Source organism: Cygnus atratus, chromosome 3, assembly GCF_013377495.2.
Source record: "Cygnus atratus isolate AKBS03 ecotype Queensland, Australia chromosome 3, CAtr_DNAZoo_HiC_assembly, whole genome shotgun sequence".
Lineage (NCBI taxonomy): Eukaryota > Metazoa > Chordata > Aves > Anseriformes > Anatidae > Cygnus > Cygnus atratus.
Window position 1 is genome coordinate 37832109 of NC_066364.1, and position 23048 is coordinate 37855156.

The window sequence follows — 23048 nt, forward strand, 5'->3', positions numbered from 1 at the left end:
ACTTACATCTGATTTTTAGCCGCTTGTCTCTGAGCTTTCCGTTCTTTCCTTTTTTGATCTGGTGGCTTAGCAAAAACAATTTCAATGTTTTCTCCCTCTAAATCTTTGCCATTCATTTCTTCCATTGCCTGAAGGAATTAACCAGACTTTAAATATACTTCTAAGCATATCTGAAGTTATTAAGTTTACTCTATCCTTTAGAATATGCATTTTAAATGTTATCCATAGCTAAAACAACAATATAAATCTAAAAAAATTAGACAGCACAGTATTATGGGTTCCAGAAAGTTATGCATTTCCTCTTAACTTAGTTCTCAAACCCAGGATGGCATGTATAAGCTTAAAAGTCTTCCACTAAAAATTCTAAATAGGCTTCAATCTTTGTAAGCTGTTTCAGTTAATGAAGGGACAGAATTAACTTCTGAAAGGACAGTAAAAAAAATATTTGCAGTAAACGTCTACTGTTAGCATAAATGCAAATGGTACTAAAACTACAGATCAGCGGATGTTTTTATGCCTTTGTTTTACATGTAGTAACTTCTTTTTTAAGCCAGAAACCCCCCCAGAAAGAGTACGTGTGTCATTCTCACTTAAAAAAAAACACTCAAAAAACACACCAACACATGCGCATGTTCCCATGGGTCACAGTAATTGCTACAAGTTAATTTTAAGCAGAGGAATCCTAAAGATTCTACCACTTCTAGGGACTCTACATAGCTGAGCCTCGACAGGATACGTATCCTGTGAGAAGATTCTTTCCATCATCTTTTGTAAGCATCTGCTTCAAGGCATCTGGATGAACAAGAAAAGCTGAATCCCCTTGTATCCTGCTGTATCCTCCCATGGGACATAAAAATAGACACACTATAGACAGGAGAGGAAGTGCACTTTCCCTTCCTAACAACAGATGACCAGAGAAAATCCAGCAAGACCAGGCTAACAAAATCCAGGGAAGACAATTCCTCAGCTGTCCCACACCTCTCATGAAAAGAAAAGGTGATTATTCCACACCATAAAAAGGAAGTCATTCTGTTCCTAGAAAATAAAAAGATTACCTCAATTTTTATCACCTGTCCTAGAGAAACTGCACTAGAGCCTACTGCTAACTTGATGAGAAGAGTCACTCAACATCTGGCACTTCAATTTCAACTGATAACAGGTGTGACTATCTTAGATATTCATCAGAAGAACTACTTAGGATAGGTGCATCTAAGATCTAGTTTTTCAAATTAGCAAATGCATTTTCTTAGGAGATACCCAGAGAGGACAAAGGCATCAGAAGCATTTTAACGTTCCTCCAGACAGATTTTTTTCTGAAGTTAGAAGTATACAGCTTCAAAATGTTATACTTAGTCACACGTGCGCATACACACAAGGGTACAGCCCTCTTCACTTACCTTTACAGCACCATCCCGTTCATCAAAATGGATGAAAGCATAGTCTTTTAGCTTCTTCACTCGCTCTAGCTTTCCAAATTGACTGAAGGCCTTTTCTAGTATCTCCTCTGTTACAGTATTGGCAAGATTGCGTACAAACAGAACTTTTACCTAGAAAAAAAAAAAATTAAAAACAATATTTAGACAAAAATTTTTGCAAGTCATTACTATTGGCAGCACTGAAAATATCATTATAAGTACAACATTTTATATATGTAGTTATGTAAATATATGCGCTCATATATATATATATATATATATATATATATATGTGTGTATATATATATATATATATATATATATATATATATATTCATATAGCACAAGTTGGCTGCAAACATCCCTGGCTGCTAAAAATATTAGATCAATTTTCAAACACGATTACATAGCACTAGTATCCTGGAAGTCAATACAGTTTCTGTTAACATTTGAAAAAATCCTAGCAGCAGTAATTTTCAACTCAGGAATGCTTTCAAATTTGAAAGAAGGCAACTGAGACTGGTTACACACAAAATAATTAACTTATCAAAACATTCCATTGTTTAGACAGGTTTTGCAGAACAGTCATCACTGTAATATCTAGGTCAGAGGTGACAGCGCTGCAGCTCTCAAGCTGCTTAACTTGTGGCTTCCCTGCTACAGCTACACCAAATAGCTAGCAGCAGGACTGCGCTTGCCTGAGGAGCACTCAGTGACCTGAATCCACAGTTACAAGAGGGAAGAAATACAGAAAAGGATACGAAGGCTGACATTGCCAAGTCACCCTTAGACTTTCTCACAAGTCAAACTGAGTCCTTTCTTTGAGTAACAGCCACCTCAAATTAACTGAAAACCTATTCCCTCCCCCTCTAAAGGGTGCAATATGGCTTGTAAGCTACATGAAGAGTGCTAGGCAGCTTTTAAGATCAGAAAGGCTAGTTCTCTTAAGGGTTTAGATACATCTCGTTAACTGCCTGACAGCGACTACATCATCAACGCAAAGTTGAACCAACCACAAACTATTTTAAGATGAAAGAAAACAATGCCATCTGACAAAGACTGATACTAGATACACCAGACGGCATGCACTGGACACCAGCGAATCACGTATGTTAGTGGGCTGGTAGCATTCAAAGACTTGTCCTTGCCCCCACATTGAGGTTACACTAAATGTCTGGAAATTATCATTTTTGCATGACATCACCCATGAGCTCTGGCAATTTATAAGCCTTTTTTATTTATAAACAAATGTTCCTTATTCTTATACTTTAGGAAAGGATGAAAACTCGAATCTCGTGAGGAACCAACCCTAAGAAGCCTTCACCAGTAAGTCCACAATGACTGACATATTTAGTGTCAGATATGATTAAAAACCTCAAAAAGAGTGTTGTTTTTTTTTTAGTACAAGATGATTATTTTAGTACTAGCAGGACATTATTTTTTTTTAATAAGAAATTACTTTAAATTTTCTCCCACACAGACAAATCCATTAATCTCTAACACCTCAATAATACTTTCGGTCACGTTACAGACCAAAAGCGTAGCTCAACCAGTCAAGGAAGATGTCAAAACTAATAAGCAGATTAAAGCATAGGGTGAAAAAAAGAACTATTTTTACTTATTTAAGGTGAAGAGGTTAAAAAAGTCCTCTTGATTAAGGCTTGTAGGTTGTAACCAGGAATACACATCTAGAACAAGCAATATACCCCACTATCCTAAGTGCACAGCAGCATTTTGTCATAAAGGCAGGACCCGCTTGCAAAACTGCTGAAGACTGGACTACCCCCAAAACTACTGGGATCTGTTCCTTTTCCTCCTTTTACCTACAGTACAAACACTTCAAACTTTGTTAGTATCTTCTCCAAGGGTTGGTATCCCTGTCTCCTCTCCTGTAATCTACCAGGCAGCCATGAGCCCGAGACTTTATTTAGCTGCTTAACCTGCCAATCTAGCACATGCTCTGTAGCCTCAGCCACATTACAGAAATAATTTAAAACGTAAGAGGCATCAAAATGCTGCTTAGAAGTTAAACTATCAACACAACTACTAGAAGGTAGAAAAAATTTGGACCAAAAATCAATTACTTCTCCGATTATATGCATACGCTGATCTGTCAGAACAAGTACTGAACTTCTCTATCACATACATCTGTAGCTTCAAAAACTAGCTTTCCTCCTCCTCATGCTGAAGGTACTTCATGTTTAAGGTAACACCCCCTTTAAATTTCAAGTGCTTCAATATTTATTAAGTATACATCCATGTAGCACTCTCCACAACACTTAAACAAAAGTCTAGAGGAGAAAGGAAAAAAAGGCTTGAGAAAACACTTCACAATTGTAAATTAGTAGGTGTCAATACACTGATGAAATGGCATGCTTTTCTGCCAGGTATTTAGAACAATGCTGTTCACCCTCGAGCTACTGAGGTGAATCTGTCTTCCCCATGCTTTGCTCTTATGGACCTTCTTTTCTAGTAATCTAGATGAGCACACTGCAGACCACATGACTATTGTGATGAAAGCAACCTCCTACTCTTACTCAGCGTTTCCCCCAGAGCCTTCTACCAAAGGAGTGTGAGACCAGGGCCAAGTGCTCTCCCTTTGCTCCCGAACGTCAGTACTCAGGAGCAGACAGCCAACCTGCAGCTCACATCTGGGAGATCTGTGCGACTGTGACAAATAGCTTAGCTGCTCTTAAACGTAACACAGCAGTACACTCCAGAAAGCAAACCTAACACCTCCAGAGGGGCCAAATGTGATCAGGCTTTCTGTAAACGTACTTGAAGTGGGCAAGACAGACTGGAACAGAGCCTTTCCCTTGTCGTAAGAATAAACTAAGGGATGCAGCAAGCTAGAAAGGTCAGACACCAACACATGCCTCAGTTTCTGCCTACACCCACAAACTATGCACTCTTTACTTTTTCAGCATGCTCATTCACATTTCCACTCCCTTTTGCATCAACTGCCTATATTTGGCAAATAGCAATAAAATATAACATTTCCCGCTTTAAATACAAAAAAATGTGAGGTATTAAAAGCTTAACATTCAAAAAATGAGTATTAAGTGGGGCAAAACACTAATTTCTTTAGCCTTTCATTCCGACATTTATAAACTTACTTCAGAAAGACACCCACCTCATCACATCCCCTATCACACCCTGCTTATCTACACGGTCATGTCAGCAGAAGTTTGTGCTAATTCAACAGTTTGTTGGAGTAGGATGTCTCTTGAGCCAAGAAACTGATCAGACAGACAGCCACATATAGGAAATGTCACCTCTGACAAACTTTACCTGCAAGACTCTTCCCTGCTGTTGATCATATGTGATACAGGGCAAAAAAGTGAAGTCTGCAAACAGGGTAGTCCAAGAGCTTCTGTGATAGCCATGTTATAAAAGCAGGCTTTCTTTTCTCCTAAAAATGAGCCACTGCCCCAACCCTTTTCCCTTATAGCTCACCAAAGACGAGATGCCAGCCACACTATATTACTAGGTCCATCAAAGTAGGACTCCAGCAAGTGACATGTCTCAAATAAGAGTAAAAGCAAAGGCAAAAAGCAAGTAAAGAGAAAGAGATAAGGATATAGACTAGCTAGGAGCTTCCATGAAACAACTCAGCTACACAACGCAATTGAAAAAGATGGGCCTGGGCATTATCTGATGGGGAAAAAAAGAGGTAATATTTCTACAGCAAAATGAAGTGCTGTAACGTACTTCAAGATGTTGAAGTTCAGACCTTAGCTTAACTGAAATACTCAAACTCCAAAATATTACCAGTCTTAGTATTTTAAAAGATTCACACCCCACCCGAGTCAAAAATAAAGACAAAGTTCCAAATACAAAGTAATTGCTTAACTACTCGAAAGTAACTTCTACAGGATAGCTTTAAAAAATTTGCGTGTGTTACTGTAACATTCTACTTCTGAAGTGACAAACATGTAGTTCCAGGGTTAAAAATCATTAAGGCTTGTTCTCTGATCATTTCTGGATTTCTGTGCCACGATATACTAAGCTACAAAGTCATTGTAATTCGGGGAGTCACCACCACCACTTCCAGATCAGAAATCAACTACACCAGCATACATATCATTCACCCTTGGGAGCACAAGATAACATCTGCCAATAGTTTTTTTGAATTCACATCAATTCTAGAGTGCATTCTTATTTTTATCATCTCACTTACAACACTTTTTTCAAGAGGGCTGAAAGATGCTATTTAAACTTACGCTCATATCAGGAAGTACTTTGGAACAAGGCACTTTACGTATATTATGCTTCCCTTATAGCTTTATTACCTTTGCCATGACTTCGGGATCTGGGTCTTCTATAGGGTCAGCCCATTCAACTGTAACAACATTTCCCCAGACTTTCACCTTGCCACTCATCAACCTACGTCTGGCCTGAGCAGCAGTCTTGTGATCTTCATATTCAAGAAAACAGAAACCCCGGTTCTTTTTCTTGTCATCGGGCTGATGATACAATATGACATCTGTAAGGCCCTCTGAAAATAAGCAAAATATTCCTTTGTTATGGCTTTAATCCACGAGTTTGTATTATAAAGTAAGGATTATCTTTCTGAGAATTATGCATCTGATTAGCAGATCCAAAAAAGCTAGTCTTTTCAGACTACGTACTTATTAAAACTTCCCTACTTTCAAGGCCCACATTCTCCAAGAGACATTGGACTATCCCAGCTTAGGATCCCTTTTGTTAAGTGAAGAAAGCTTAAAAGTTATAGAAGAATACCTTCCATCTCACTGAACAGAGAGTGCAACCAAAAGTTGTGCTTTGTCACTTTTTTTCTCAACCCCCCTAAGTCACAATACTTATCAGCATCTGTTTTTTCCACGGATGTCCAAAGAACAAAAGGTTAAACTTGCATGATTTCAAGACATCTAAGAGTTTCAGTGTTGCTCCAAGGAACCTAAAGTGTATCATTCAGTAACACAGGAAGCCGTAAAACGTTACCTTAGTAAGTTTGTGCTGTTAACAGAAAGAGATCCTTATCAAATCAGTAAGAACTCTGAAGCACAGAACTGGTTACGTTTCCCAACCTGCTTCAGTTTTGTCTTGAAAAGCTTTAAAACATCAATTAGTACTGACATAATTAAACCATCTGTTTGAATGGCTTTTTTAAAAAATACACACATTTTCTCAGTAAAACTTGGAACTGCACACCTTGTTTAATTACAAATATTTCAGCCCTCAGCACAGTAAGATTTTTTTTCTTAATAAATAAAAATCAGGACACAAATGCTAAATCATCTCAGTTTGAATTCATTTTCATTCAACCATAAGCCAAAGGATGGTAAAAATACTTCATCACTGATCACGTTTGCCATCCTCTAGCTGTATGAAACAGTTACTCAGTTACCTGTTACTTTGCTGAATTCTTCAACAATTTGCTCCTTGGTTTTACTCTTAGGAATAGAACCAACAAAAAGCCTATTATTGGCAACAGAGATGCATACACCAATGTGTTTTCCAGAACGAATTTCATGATTGTTGTACTGAAAGAAAAACAGACAATCATCAGTCACATAACTTTCACTCCCGTCCAATACCAAATCTTTTGCTTCTGCAAACATGTAATATATTAAATTCTTTGGCAATTAACACATTCTTATGATATATACTCAATTATTTTGCATTATACCCATGCTCTCTAAGCTATCTCCACAGCGTCAACCAACAACTACCCTTCCTTTCTTGTTCAAGCCTTAGTCTTAATACATATACCTTTAGATTTCATGTAGAACCACAAAAGGTTAATGTGTCCAAACCAACAAGGTCAAGGCTACTCCCCCTTCACAACAGCACAGAACAAAATTCAGGTTCCTCTACAGATTGCATCTGTGAATTCTTAAATTGTATTGTGTGTCTAATAGAAGACAGGTGTTACAACTGAAGTCAGATTCCCTTCCAAAGCTCTATAGTTCACAAAGGAAAGCCATGATCAGGTCTTCTCCACAAAGCATACAAGAGCAATTGCCGAATTCTTCCCAAAGCATGTAGGTTACACAGATAGAGACAGTAAACAGCAAAAAGAGACTTCTATTGCTTTGAAATCCTAAGACTTTGTTCATACTCCGGTCCCAAAACAGACTGTTTAGAAAACACTCTGAACACATCAACAGTTCAAGGGGAAAAAAAAAAACTATTACTGTAGACATCTGCTGACAAAAAAATGCCCTTCATTGAGATGCAGACAGACATGTATCATCCAAATAAGCAGCTGGGAGGTCAACTGGTGGTATATCAACCACTTTTCTGCACTGCGAGCCCTGCAACAGGCAATTCTTTAGCTAGGAAAATGTATTTTGTGGTCAACATTTTATTGACAAGTAGTAGGATAGCTTTTCAAAATTTAATCTAGCTATTTGTTCTGTGAGTGATTTTGTGTCTGGTGGTAAACTTCCCACATAAGCAAGTTCTCCCACACCCCCTTCTTGCTTAGGGCACTAAAAACCAGGGTGAAGATGTATTTATATTTAGCCATTACAAACAAAAACTACATCACTGAAGACTTTCAAAGCTATACAATTGTACAAGAAGTGAGCTAAAAAAACTGCACATGCGAAAAGGATCTTGAGTGGCATCTCTCCAGCTAGTTATGTCGCAAAGCATAACACAATACAGTAAAAGACATCTCCCTATCTGTTGACTGTGTAGCAGAGGAAGAATTGATTTTAAAGTCTGAAACAAAACCACACAGGAAAACTACATATATATTTATGAACACTGACAAAAACTTATATGCATTAACAAAGAGAAGATTATACTTGCTGGAAAAAAATCCTTTAAAGAAACAGGTTTACAAAAAAGCTAGCAGCTTATATGTCTGGATACAAGACAAACTGATTCTTCTTCAACTGAAGTATGTAAGATAAGAGAAGGTATTATTATCTGACTGCTCTTATTACAATCTAAGACCAAAGTCTAACTTCATATTTAATCCAAAAAAGAGGCTCTCTCACACCTCATAACAAAAACTTTTCATAACTTCAAAGGAAAATAAGTACTCTAACATTGCTATTCCATGCTGATATTAGTTTCTTTTTCTCCATACTATCATACTTTACTACTTTCCATCATATGTTTATCCTACCACAGATGAAACAGTCTACAGTTAGGTGCTCCTAAATATACAATTGGTGGTTTTGGGGCAAATAATTTGCAAAGCAGCTGCAGACTTAGATTAGATATCAATGGGCCCAAATCTTAATTTGGATGAAGTACCACAACAGTCAGGCTACCAAATTAGCAAGGTCAGCAAAACACTTTTCCCTCGTCACCACTGAAGCAATGCCTGAAGTCAGCAGAGACATTAGCACCCCCTAGATACCAGAAAAGTTTTTTTTTTTTTTTTTGCTAGGTTCCTCAAGAACTGATTCACTAACAGGTAAAGTCTGTTTTGTCATTTCATCCACTTTCACCTGCAGTTTGGTTCCAGCAGCAAACAAGCTGCACTACTGTACAGAGCTGGCAAACTGCTTAATAGGGATACTTGCACCTGTACCTGCACTTTGATCAAATTTACACTTGCTCTAGTCAAAAATGCTTAGAACTGTATATAGTAGCATGCACTATACCTTCTCCTATAAGCTTGGCCCACAAGTACTTAATTCTGTGCATGGCTGCAGTAACCCTAATCACTCAGAAATCCTTTCCAAAATTGTTATCTAACAGCTTCATATGAAATAGTAGGAATTGAGTGTGCACATAAACACACAACTGGAATTATAATTCATAGCTGAAAGCGTGCAAACAGAAGGGAAATGCAAGCATGCGGACAGGCAAAAAAACACCTGAAGAAAGTCAGACCTAACTTCCAACAGCTGGTACTTGTGTGAACAGCACTTGAGATGCTGCTTCTACTTCACTGGCTGGGTGATTGACACCTGTACACTGGATTAAGTGTACATGTGGATTAAGTTAACTACTGTTCATATCTGAGAGTCTGCTCAGGATCAAGCCACAGCATTGTTCCATTTTTGTCTCAAGCACAGCACCAAAGGTACTTCAAACAAGATTCAGGGATCTCCCTTTATAAGCTGCTGGAGCTATGCATAAACAAAATCACGCCTTCAACCTTTTAAGTGCAAGGTTTCTTCCGGTCAACGAATAGAATAAGTCAACGTTAAGTTTATCTAAAATATTGTTTCAGTTTTATATGAAGATGTTATAAAGACTGTGGCTGATACCACAGCCATACAGAAGTGAATCACATGCAAAATACGTTACACCAATTGCAAGAGCCTGAATACAGGTCAGTGTATTTTCTGCTGTTTGAGTATTGACAAAACCTCATAGCTGTCTATTAGTCAGAAAACTAAAGCAATGCAGAGATTTTTATTCTCATTTTTGGTATATTTCAGAATCATGAATGGGGAAAAAAAAGCCTCTGGGAAGAGGATGGGAAATAAAAACAGAACCCCCGGTTCCATGACACCCAGAAATCCCTGAAACAAGCTGTCTACGCATCAGAAGTAGTATCAGAAAGAATACTGCCTGTTAAAATACTAGAATGTTAAAATAACTAGGACCAAGAGTTTAGTGTTTCTCAGAGGTCTTTCAGCAACCTCTCCCATGCACGTGTTAAAAAAAACAAGACATAGACCCATCATTTTCAACTAAACCACAAAGCCATATTTTGCCAGTAACCCTACAAATCACTCAGGCACCTTGGGCAACTTCTAACACACCAAACGACCCAAGCCAACTGGGACTGGGACCATTCAAAAGCTGACAAATGCCACAGTATCCAGTTTAGAACTTATCCTGCCTTCAATAGTTAGCATGAAGGCCGAAAAACTGCCATACCAACCCTAACACTTTTCAAGTATCTACACTCTGTGGCTATCTAGCAGAGAAACACACCACCTTATTTTTTCCTGCATATCAAAGATCAAATATAAAGGGACTTTAAGTACCTCCTTTCCTTCCCTCGTATCATTCAGTAGAAGACTGAGGCCAGGACCCGAGCTCTAACTTTTACAGAAACACAATCTGAATGACTTTTCAGACCCCCTCAGGAACACGCTGCATTTAAGCAAAATAGAGCTAACTGAAGAAAAATTCCTTTTCATTTAATAGACGCTTCTGATAATATATTTAAATTTGTTTCACTCTTTGGGTAAGTCATGTGAATAACTCATGAGTTTACACAAAATATAAATAGCTAAGCTGACAAAGTACAAAGAGGTATATGCAAACAGTTATCGTAAGTGTATTTGGATTGCACACAGGAACACACCAGACATGCTTGTTTAAAAAGCTAAACAGAAGATACCAAACTTTTTCGTACTTTTTTTTTTTAAGAAGACATTTCAATACTTTTTGGGAGGCATTTCTATCTTCAGCCTGATTCATCTCAACCAAGTGGGTTAGCAAGGTACCTTAATGACCTAAGATGCCCCTTAATACAGAAGGGAGGTTTTAACCCTGCCGTATTAGCACAGTATCAGTGTGCCTCAGAATGAGTATAGTTAGCACTCTTAGGATCACACCATGCATTGTGATCTCAGCCACATCAATGCAGCACTAACTAGCTCAAAGAATTCAAATTTCACGTAACTAGAACAACAACAGCAGGGCAACGACTGGGGACATAAAACCCGGAAAGCTTATTAAGAGTTTCCCATTTTTTATAATCAGACCATTTCACACCTCTGTACTAAAACAGAGGAAGTTTTTAACTGGTAGCTTTTCTGTCATTTTCCAGATAGCTAAAACAGACAAAACAGACCTTGCAAGTCAAAAATGATTACTTATTATCTGAAGTATCTTATGAAATTCTGTGACTTCAGATGCATTTTCCCAGTATGGTGCCCCCTGCTGGTGCACAAGCAAATCAAAATCATAAAACCTGACCAACTCCTTTGTAACACAGCATCTCAACAAACACTTCTAAAACTCATCCAAATGCAGACAGCTCAGAAGTCACTACAGCTAAGACAACTTTTGTTAAGATTCACCTAACCGGACCAAACAGCAGTCCACCTACTTTATTTCCTGCCCCTAACACGCCCACCAAAGATTTATACGCAGAATTATGTAAAAAATATTTAAAAATGCCTGGTGGACATTCGTAAAATCATCTAAAAATGACACAGTTTAATTTTAAGCATTCAGACATTAGGATCAGGACAACTGCTTATAATCCACAGTGTGTCCTTAAAAAAAAAAAAAAGATATAAGAAGACTTACCAGTTTAACAGCCTCCTGAGCTGCCTCTTTAGTACAAAAAGTGACAAAAGCATATCCTCTATTTAGACCAGTTAATGGATCCATCATTAAGCGGAGATCCCATATAGGGCCAGCTTTCTCAAATAATGGAACAAGTTCATCTTCAAACAAGTCTCTTGGAATCTTGCCCACAAATATCTGCAAGAGGCACAGAGTATTTTTATTCATTAGGTGTATTATTTTTTTTTAAATATATAAGCAATAAATCTACACAAACATCTTCTCCATACCTCTGTACCAACGGAGGGTTGCTGTCCTGAATATACAGACTCTGGAGGAGGTCCACCATACTTTCTCTGTCCAGTAGTCACATCAAGAGTGTAGCCGGTTCTCTCCAAGAGTGCCTTCAAGTAAGAAATTTAAAATTTTAAAATCATATGCAAATTCAGCTAATTTAGACATTCTTCATTCACAGACAACAGACATGCTCATAATTCACCTTAAACTGTATTGCTTTGAAACTCTCGCAGGCGAACAAGCCTACTGTTAGCACTTTAACAACAAACTTGCAGAACAATTATTAAAACTGCCAGGTAAAGAAACACTAGAAAATTGGAGGTTCACATGGAGTTTTCCCCAATTCCTTCATTTTCATACAAAAAAGAGGCCAAGTAATAGAACAGCGAGCTTCCCTTTAATTAGGAAGATCTTAGCAGTCCGAGCCACTTCTTGTTTTGGCATGCCCAATCCTGCAAACATTTATGCACAGAAGTTCCCTTCACTTAATGAGATTACTCATAAGTGTGAAGTTAAAGAACACATGTTTAAGTGCTTACACTCCTGGAACACTGTTCTTTCCGCTTCAGGTATCCCACCGCTGAAGTTGTGATCAAACTCCCCTCCTCCTATGCTGTTATCCCTCCCCATCCTCCCCTCAGTTCCTTGGGGGCACATGCAGCATCCCAGCACAACTGGTCTTCACTCTGATTACTGCATACAGTTACAAATGTATGCAAAATATCTAATGAGAAACTCCTCTGAAAGTAGTCTTTTCTCTTAACAATTTTGTACAAAGACACATCGATTCTACGCACAAAAGAGCAGCACATTTAACAAGTCCAATTATAATCAGGAGTTAATTTCACAACTGGAAAATTGCAGTGACTTTAAACGCTATAGCCATCAGCAGTGAAAGCTATGCTACTTTAAGTTACTTAGGTTACTTTAAGTTACATACTGTTGTTTTATGTGGTGGTGACAAGAACTGTATCACTTTGTTGTTTTTCCCTTTTTTAAAAAAAAATTACAATTACCAACATCCCAGCCTCAAAGCAAGAAAAACAAAGACATTCTAGTTTTGCAAGCTACATAGTTATTTGTAATCTTTAACACATTCATTTTGCACTTTACACATAAAAAGTTAAAGATGAAAGATTCTCTCACTTTTCTAAAGCATCAACTAAACATATTTAGGTTTTCCTTTCATTTAGCTTTGGAACAGTTGCTAATTATGGAATTTAACATAAGTTGTGGTATGTCTAACTCTGGACACAGGAGTTTCTTGGTATCAGGAGACTCACATGAAGAAATAAGTATCCTTTAAAACAATTTTGGGTACAGATTATGACACACATGCTATCTCCCTGTTGTGGAATTGCTTTAAAGCTGAATTGAGGGAAAAAACAAACCAGTAGCTGAAGTTACGCATTCCAAACTCAAAGATCTATGCTGACAAGTTTCCTAAAACTATGAAATAGTAAAACTGTCTCAACTAGTCAATCCTCAGCTCATACATCAAACCATCCAATCTTTTTAATTTTTCAATATACATTCAGACCCAGTAATCAACAGGATGTAAGTTTTCTCTTGAAGATGCAGTGTAAGATGAAAATGTAAATGACAGCTCTTAAATAATGATGAATAATCTAAAATAGCCTTCACTAGAATATCACAGTTTTATAAGAATTAAGGTATCTGTCACAAAAGCTTTGCAAAAAACAGACAGACTTCATACCTTTTATCTCCTAGGCACATACCTTAATTTTTGCCTCATCTGGTCCTTTGCTAGAATCTGCCACCTTGGTCCCCTGTTTTTCCCTCTGCCTGTACGTCTTCATGACTCCACATAAAAAGGCACTTTTGTTCTGCAAAAGATGCATTAATCTTCAGTTCTGCGAACATTACAAGCCAGAACCAATTTCTACCTTGAACGAATAAAGGACCTGTTTTACGTATCATGTATGGATCACTGAAGAGATTTAAGCAAACTTCTTGCCAGTCTACTAGTAGTTTATCCCTCAACAATTACATTCTAAATTGCTTAACGTTACCTGAACATGTGAGAGATCACTGTCTTTAAACTGTTGAAGCACTGCCAGTGCACCTTCTTCATTAAATTCCTTTAAAGCTTCAATAGCTCTTTCATCTAGATCACTATGTGCAACTAGCCCTAGAGAAAAGAACAAAATTACTAATTACACGTGGGCAGCAATCTTTGTTTAACCATATTTAACACGCCTAATATATTTCAGTGTTCCCTAAATCAATCACTGGTTAAAGTTACAATACTCAAGAAGTTGCTTAGCCCTTTAAGTTAAACATTAAGTGCACGTAACTTTTTTTAAAATCAAGTTTTCAAAAAAGTTAAGATTTAGAGTAACATATCCTACCTTAGAGTCACAGAATCATAGATTCTACTATCTTTATGTATTTGACTTCTCAGAAATCCAGATGTTACACAGGCCAAGTTTATTTTCAATATCCTGAAGCTGAATTCAGAAGGCTCTATCAAAACCTGACTTAGCTTGGCTAGCAATGGTACCATGATATATTTTGAGAGAAGACTATAAACTGCAGCACTAGAGGAGTAATCACAATAATCCCCCCCCCCAAAAAAAATCAAGCTTTAAATATGCTATCTATTTCCATATAATAATTTTTGCACCCATGAGCTCAAATACTATATCACGAAGTAACATTTACATCAGAAGATGACTACCAAGGCTTCAGTTACTTAAAGTTACTTAGAAGTACTGTAAAAATGCACAAAAACCACATCACCTGCCCCTTCTAAGAATCATCTGATGCCTATTCCAGCTGTTGCTACAGTCACATGCAATTTTTTCCCCCTTTCCCAACCCTCAACTCAAGGGGCCTAGTCCAAGGCTTTTCTCTGAAAAATACTATGACAGATTAAAGCAATAAATGACAAAAATCCGCAGATTTTTGTAAGACTGCAGTCCCCATGCTTTGGAAACCACAAGAAGTTGCTATTTTAGCCCAAAGACAGACGAATATAATAAAGCATGGTAGGTGTGGTTTTGCAAGTTTTACATCTTACCTGCAACGTAAATTTCATCTAGTTTTTCAGCAACTTTCTGTGGTAAACCAGCATCGAGCAATGTCTGGAAATGCTCAGAATGGGTAACTGCAGCAGAAGTATCCATGGGCTCTTCAGTACCATTCCCATTAACATGTTCAGTAGCCATGTTTCCAGATATCTGTCCAAATGCAATAAGCATCGTAATTAAGCTACAAATATCTTCGAGTAGAACAATTCAAGTGACAGCACGTGCAACAGACCGCCCTGCTCTTGCGGAGAGATCGCAGACCACTCCCGTGACACTTTCGGCTTCGGAAGATGCCCCAAATTCCTCAAAAGAAGCCCTAACACAAAGGAAAGCCCTGACACCACTGCCTAGCGGGGGTGGGGTGGCTTTCACTGCAGGTTTTACACAACCCAGCCAGACACTGACTCACCTCGCTCCCTCCGTCTCTCCACCACGGAGCTCTGAACAAGTTCGAAATGGAGCAAGGAGCCAGCGGCGGGGGAGGGCGGCGGAGCAGCCCTGCCGCACGCAGCCGCCGCGATACCGCCGCTGACACCCGCCACGGCCGAGCCGCCGGCCGGCCGCCCCCCGGGGGCCCCGGCCTCCCCTCCCCGGTGCCGGCCGGGCCGAGCGAGAGGAACAAAGCGCTCTTGGCAGCCCGCACCCACCCACGGCGGCGGCGGCAGCGGCGGCCGCCATGAGCGCGATGGAAACACGTGCTCTGCGCGTTCAGATGTCCTACAACTTCCTCCAGTGACCGACTTCCCCCCCCCCCTCCCCGCCACGCTCCCGCGGGAGGAGCGGCTCCCCCCACCCCCCCCCCCAACACGCCCCGAGCCCCGCAGCCGCTCCCCACCTCTCACCCTTATTCCCCCCGGGAGGCCGCTTGCGACACCCCGGGCCCGATTTCACCACTCGGCCGGGAGCTCGCCGCGCCTCCCGACCCCCCCCCAGCCCGTAGTCCCCGAAACAATGCGGGGGCCCACCGCCAGCCTCCCCTCCCGGCTGTGGCGGGGGGGGGGGTACCGCGGGACGCGGCCGTGAGGGACCCGCGGTGCAGGAGCCGCTCGGCTTCCCCCGGCAATGAATGGAGCGGCGGGGCCGGCGGGACAATGAGGCGGCGGCCACGCGTCCCGCAGCGGGCCCGGCCCGGGGCCGCCCCGCCGCCGCCGCCTCCTCCCCGCAGCAGCCAGGCCTAGCGCGAGGCCACCGGGCCGGCCCCGGCCGCCCACCGGGAGCGGCCACGACGGCAGCCGGCCCCTCCGCCCAGCGGCACGGCAGCGCTGCAGGGCCCCGCCCGGCCGCCCCTTCCTCACCCTCACCCTCCTCCTTCGCCACCGCCACCACCACCGCGGCCCGGGCCCCGCTCCCGCTCCCCCCCTCCGCGGCCGCCGCCGCCGCTCGGCTCCTCACCGCTCCCTCCCCGCTCCCTCCCGGCTCCCTCCCGCTGACCTGCGGGGCTGCGGGGGTCGAACCGCCGTGCGAAGGGGGCTGCGGGGCGCGCGTGGGGCTTAGCGGCTCGGCGTGGCTGAGGAGCTGCCCCCCCCCCTGCTCCGGCTCCCTCGGCGCGTGTCCGGACAGTGTGCTGGAGCTGGCGTAAAATGGCGGCCGCTCGAGCGCTCACGCCGCTGCTGGCACCAACCCCAGCCCCTTCCACTCGGCGCGGGGGGGGCGGGCGGGCGGGCGGGAGGGGAGGGGAAGGGAGGTGGGGGGGGGGGGGGGAAGAGAGAGAGAGGGGAGGGAGGGGGAGGAGGAGGAGGAGGCGCCGCCGCGCGCGCTGGCGCAGCCCCAAAGCCGGGGTCTCCCAGGCAGCTCCGCAAGGGTTATCGCCTCGCCCCGCCCTCCCCGGCCGCGCGCCCCGCCCTCGCCTGCTCGCTCGCTCGCTCTCCCCGCCGCGCGCCCCTCGTGCACGCGCACGCCGCCGAGGAAGGAGGGAGGCGGTGGTGGTGGTGCTGGCGGTGGCTGCGGGGCGAGCCCCGCCCGGCGCCTGCCCGCACCTCCCTCGCGCCCCGCGTGGGCGCCGCGCGGGAAGGAGGAGGAAAAGAATGATAAAGAATAATAAATAATGAAAATAATAATAATAATAAAAAATAATAGTAGAAGCGGTGCCGGAACCCGGCGCGCCGCGATTGGGCGAGCGGCCGTTCCCACGGTGCGCAGGTGGCACAAAGGGGAACGGCGCGGCCGGAGGCGGGGAGGGAGTCCCGGCCCGCGGCGGGGGGAACGGCGGGGAGACAAAGCCACGCAGACAAAGGGAGGGGAGAGAGCGGCGCTTTGTGTGGCTGCCGGCCAGCCCCGAGCGCGGCAGCCGCGAGCCTTCGCTGGAGAAAGGGGGAGGCGCCGCGCCCCTTTCCCTTAAGGGGGGCACCCCTCCTCAGGCGAGCACCCGCGCCCTTCAGGCCGGTTCTCTCCCCTCAGGCGGGCTCTCCTCAGCCCTCAGGCCGGTTCCCCCCCCCTCAGGTCGCCCCCCGCACGCCCACCCCCTCAGGGGGCTTCTCCGCTCGCCTCGGGGCGGCTCCCGCCAACGGCCGCCACCGCCCCCCGTAACGGTCGCTCGCTCCTGAGGGAGCGGGAACAGCCCCGCGGCGGGATAGGGACGAGGAGGCACCGGCTGGGGAGCCGCGGCCGTGAAATAGGGTGGCCCAGAGACGTTGGGGACCTGACGGGGAGAAAGCAGCCAGCCCCAGCTAGAGCACTGGCAGATGTGCGTTTCGTGTGGTGGATTCTTCCGGATGCCAGCCCCCGGCACGCCTTGCCTGCGCACCTTGCAGAGGAGACTTGGAAAGCAGCCCCAACAGCTCTGCCAGACCTGTAACTCCAGCCGGGCAGGGAGGGAGGAAAGCACACAATATTACTCCCTTCCTCCGAGACAGCTCAGTGACAAAGAACCACTGCCACCCCTTAGCACACAGCCAGACACCCTTCAGCCTCTCTAACACATGAAAAATCCTTCAGCCTGCACAGGGGAGCAAGCACAGGCAGCTACAGCACACATTCACTGTGAATTTCACATTTGGTAACATTCACATGCTAGTGTGCAAGTATGTGAGATGTGCAACTGCTGTTCAGTGATATAAGAACAACCTCTTCAAGCAGTTGATGCAATAATTCAATAAAAGCACTACCACTCCCAGGTCAATCTGAAGTAGCAAGAGATACAAGGCAGCTGTACACAAATATTCCAGCTAATTTATAATTTGAAAGTGTCATTAAAAATTCCTTTTTATTTGCTAAGCTCTCCCCCCATACTAAAAAAACTTTATAAAATTAAACTTTCTGAGAAGAAATTAATAAAAGCTATTTTAGTAAAAACTTGTGCTGTGGTTTTAAGTCATATTCTTTATAAAACTTGAGTATTTTGTGACCTTCTAAAATATACTTTTCCAAATACAGCTGTCAGCTGGGTAATATCAGTGAAATTTTTACAAATTTAGAGAACTCCCTCCCCTCCCCCTCCAGGAAAATACTGCACCCAAGCATTATTTTCAGATGTTTACAAAAGCTGTTTCAATGAGGTACATACAATATAGCTGTAAAACAATCAATTTACAAAATTTAGGTATTTATTTTGAACTAATAGTAACAGTAAAAACATTCATCAGTGGAGCTAACTACAGATGGCAGTCTGCTGAGAAAGTAATTCCCATTTTCAGGCCCATTTTAGAAGAGAAAGCTACCTCTATGCACTTTCATTTTCCTCCATAAAATGGAAGTAAAACAATAAAAAGACTAAGACAAATGCAGTGAACAAATATGAACCCCTAGTCAAAATCACAGCTGACCCGGAGCCAAGAGTTGCAGCTACTTGATCCTTTGAATTTGTGTAGCGAGGAGGAAGCAGAGACTGACATGCAGTTCCTATAAATATGGCTTGGTTATTAGCCTCAATATCAGAAGGATGAAAACAAAAGTGGTACACCTAGGAAAAGATCCATGAAACTGTAAAGTGAGTGTGCTTTTTCTTGAGTCATGCAGAACATCTACTTGGGGGGGGGCTTGGGGCAGGCTGCCAGGAACATTTGCCAACACTTATTTGGTGACTTGGATTTGCACTAAGGGTTTCAATGCATATATTTGAAAGTTTGACAACTCACCATAACAAAAATAGAGCTAACTCATAAGTTTTTTTGGAATACCACCTCCTAATGCAATTGTAACAACTGCAGAGTTCCACTGAAGCCACAGCTGGACAGAGCCACAAGGATGAAGCAGTAAAAAATAAATTTGACCATGATTACACAAGTAGCTCAAAAGAATCAGAGTTTTATAGTTAATGAATTATACCCTAAACAATGAAAATCTTAGGAGACTCAGCTGCAGTGGGTGTCTTACCTTCAGTTCCTGCAATGCCTTTTAAGATGGCATCACCCTTCCCTGTGTGCACACTGAAAGCATAGGTTTACCCATGTAATTGGGTATATCCAAGCTCTGAAATGCACTGCCTACGGGTAGAGGGCTGGACCACTGGTCATACAGCAAGTATCATTACAGGGAGGGAGTGATACAATCCCCTGTGCTACATCTGTTGCAGCACAGCCACTCACTCTGGTTTTGATTTAGTAATATAGACTGAAAGTCTTTAAACAACTCTTCTGAAGTGCTTCTCTCCCTTTCTGCTCCTCTGCTATAGAAACAGTGCCAGTGGAAGAGTACTGGCACTTCACAGAAATGAGCAGTCATGTTTTGAAGGCCTTCTCCCCAATACCTGCCACTGTTTTCTTCTCTCCATTCAATGTCACCCCCCATATACAGAGACATCCCCCCTGCAAAATCAAACATCCCAGAGCTGACATTGTGAAAGAAAGGCACAGCAGAAGTTACAAAACATTTTGGTTCACATTCCATTAATGCCTTTAGCATTTTTTTCCTAATATGAATTACAGGACTTTAAAGTAATTTATCAGTCACGGATTCAGAGCAATTATTGTAGAATTCAGTGCATTTTGCACCATACTATAGGTTAAAACAAGTATTCAAAGAGATGTGGAGTAGTAGAGCACTATTTTTGCATGCACACAAAACCAGCAAAATTGCCTGTGTATATAGAGAAGCCAACTCAAAGCCATCCCAGACTATTATCACTCAGAAAACAGATGCTGAGACTTGTACGGAAACTATAAATGCCCTTTGCTTAGCAGCAAGAAAGTGTAACAATTTGGTATTCAGAAAGGCTAAGGAACAAGGCAGAAGAGATTACTGTATTTTATAGATCCACATTGTGCCAGCCTTTTTAACACTGCATGCAGTTCAAATTCCTCCACTTAGAAAAGGATGTGGAAGAGGAAACTGCATAAAAAAAAGCATAACAAGAACACTCAAGAGGTGATTTTCTCTGCTAACATAAACTGTTGAAGGGCTCTTCAACATGGCTGAGAGACAGATGAGGGAACGTAACAGTGGCCTACAAAGTCAGAAGTGGCATGGAGAAAACTTCCAGTGGAAGTAGGAGGCACTGAATGAACCTGCAGATAGCAAGATCAAAACAAGAGCCACTCCTACACACCTGGAACAGGGGAATTCAACACCACACAAAACTGTAGGTATTTCCATAAACCCAAGAAGTACTTAGCCTAACAAATTCCCATCCAGTATTGTTATAATGCAGAGGTCACCCCAACTTAACATCTGCAACAAAAGTTGGTGTAGCCTGTAAGAACATACCAGGGAGTACTCCTACCTATGCTTGCCCTGTTCTTGCATTTTTCCATTTGCTAATGCTCACTACTGGAGATCAAATATTGCTCTTAACTCTTCAGTCTGCCTCAACAAAGCAATCACTCATCAGTTCCTTTCACCCCAAGTCCTCCCCATGTCTTGCAGAAGCATGCATGCCAATGTTCCTCTTCCTCCAGATTCCCTCTAATCACATATTCCTCATCCCACTACAGACCTACAGGCCACAGATTTCCCATGCAGAGAGCTCACTAGCTTATCAAGGGTGAGGGGACTATGGGAACAGACATAACTGAAGAAAAATCACTGCTTTACTGTTGCTGTGGGTATGAAAGTGAGTTAGGCTACTACTGCCTTCTCTGCCCCATTCCTCTCAGCACCTGGTGCACTACAGCATCAGATGTTACCCTTCGCCTGGCAAAGCTCCATGGAAAGAGGAGAGAACACATTAAGGAAAGTGAGAGCATTAGCTGCCTTTCCCTCCCCCACAACAGTTTTCAGAATAGGACAGGGGCTGGAGAAAATGGACTCCACCACATCCAAGTGCATTTTGTTTTATAGGAAGGATTTAAGGAGTCACGCAGAGGACTGCAGAGAGCATTGCTCCTAGGTATCCGACTTGGGAGCACCTCAAAGTCACTTCAGGACAGCAGTGCTGCCCTGTCCACTTATGCAGTGGGAGGCAGCCAAGTGCTGAAGCTGCAACTTGCAGAGCAAAGCCATAAGCTAAGTGTCAAGACAGAACCAATTGCTCGATTTAGATCTTCCTCCACCTCAAGCACACATCCGGCCCTGCCTCTTGCCTCCCTTGTACAGCAGCACCCAAACATCCTGATCCTTACTAGCTGCTATCAGCCTTCCAGGATTTGATGCACTTACAAAGAAGAGAAGGAAAGGAGTAACTGGGATCACCTAAGCCCAGGTTGGTTACTTTGTGCACTCAGCCCATCCCCAAACCAAGGCAGCGTGTCACTAGGCTGGAGACCGTTTCCTCCCAGGTCCAAGAACCTTTTCAGGAGGGCACAGCACAGCCTGGTCAGTCCTATATAGGGCTAGATGGGACTGTTCCCCAGCCCTAAGGCAGAAGTAGACTGCACAGCATGGTCAGATGGCAGTGTTTGGACTCATGTCCCCGACCTATTTGACTAGTAATGACATTGCTGATTACCCAGGAGGGAAAGTGCCTGATGCAGCAGTTGCAACACAGCTTTCAGGTGAAGTGTTCCAGACTACTTAACATGTAAAAACAACCTAAACATTCTTTCAAGCATGGGTGAGCCCAAATAACCTTGTGCCTTCAAAGTCCCTGTAAGACTGGCTGTTTTCCTCCCCCCTCACTCTCTTTGCCAGGTACAAGGCAGAAGTGACTACATAAGTGCAGCATTTCTGCAGCTCCCAGGGGCAGGCAATAGAACCTTTTGTGTGACTGCATTTATGTTTTTAAAGACATCTGGAGCACACAGCACTAAGGGAGTTCTCCATTTACAGCACAAATTACAGACCAGCGCGCAAGGATGAGGAACTACTAGTATCAGTACCCCAGCCTCTGCTCACTGCTTTTCAAGTCTTTTTTTTTTTTTTTGGAAGTCCTGCTCTATACTTGAGATATTGGAATTGGATCTTAAGCTGTCTCAGCTGGCAGACATGCCAAAGTTTACCCTTTTCCAGCTCAGGCAGAGCTAACCAAACATCTCTTCATAGTTTTGCACAGGGCAGTGCAAGCAACATAACCTGTTCTCAAACCTGAACAAATCCTCTAATTTAATATGGGTAGGACTATTACTGCTGCATTATGCTGCTAGAAGTAAACAGTTCTTTTGTTCTTCAGAGAAGGTAAATTTTAATTTTACCTAGCAACTGGGCACTAGAAAAATTAAATTGCTATTTTTCATCCCCCTGTGATCTGTAGGGGACATGAACATTATTCATTCAATCTGCCTCCAGAAAACAAACTTGGTGTCTCTTTTGATCCTCTAAAAATAGTGGTTTTAGTTCAGATCTTAAAAGTAGAAGCAAACAAGAATTACAGTGAAGTTTCATTTTAATCTACCAGGGTCAATTAAAAAACTTATCAGTTTATCACTACTTAAATACATGACTGATAAAACATGTTCACAGATGTCACGTTCAAATTAACCAAAACACTTCCAATTGTTCCAGGCTTCTCCAGTTTTTCTGTACTGATGGACAGCAGTACTTGAAAGAAGAACATCAACAGTGGAGTCAATGCAATTGTGTGCAAATACACATTTCTACTGCTAATACATCACTTCCTAGTTCTAGTAGGATCAATATAGGTATCTGAGCATGTCCATAAAAATAACCAGTAAAGATCACTGATGACAGTTAGCTGCTGGAGCTTCTACAGTTTCATCTCTTCCAGTTTAAGTGGTTTTAGATTTTACTGCCACATCCACAGCAATAGGTCATGCCTCTCATGAAAAAT

General features: G+C 42.6%; 1 protein-coding gene across 5 annotated transcripts in view; it reads right to left on the minus strand.

The window, feature by feature from the left end:
• Nucleotides 1-16594, minus strand: part of SYNCRIP (synaptotagmin binding cytoplasmic RNA interacting protein) — a 24976-nt gene extending 8382 nt beyond the window's left edge. For 4 of the 5 annotated variants that reach the window (XM_035559428.2, XM_035559426.2, XM_035559425.2 and 1 more), the window contains exons 1-10: nt 16382-16594; nt 14941-15100; nt 13931-14049; nt 13637-13744; nt 11891-12004; nt 11622-11798; nt 6787-6922; nt 5708-5913; nt 1398-1547; nt 7-128 (exon numbers count right to left, since the gene is read on the minus strand). In XM_035559428.2, the coding sequence (XP_035415321.1) occupies nt 7-128; nt 1398-1547; nt 5708-5913; nt 6787-6922; nt 11622-11798; nt 11891-12004; nt 13637-13744; nt 13931-14049; nt 14941-15088 (1280 nt within the window). In that variant the 5' untranslated portion in view covers nt 15089-15100; nt 16382-16594. The remainder of the gene's footprint in view (nt 1-6; nt 129-1397; nt 1548-5707; nt 5914-6786; nt 6923-11621; nt 11799-11890; nt 12005-13636; nt 13745-13930; nt 14050-14940; nt 15101-16381) is intronic. The other variant, XM_035559427.2, reaches the window with a different exon arrangement.
• Nucleotides 16595-23048: the final 6454 nt, after the last annotated feature.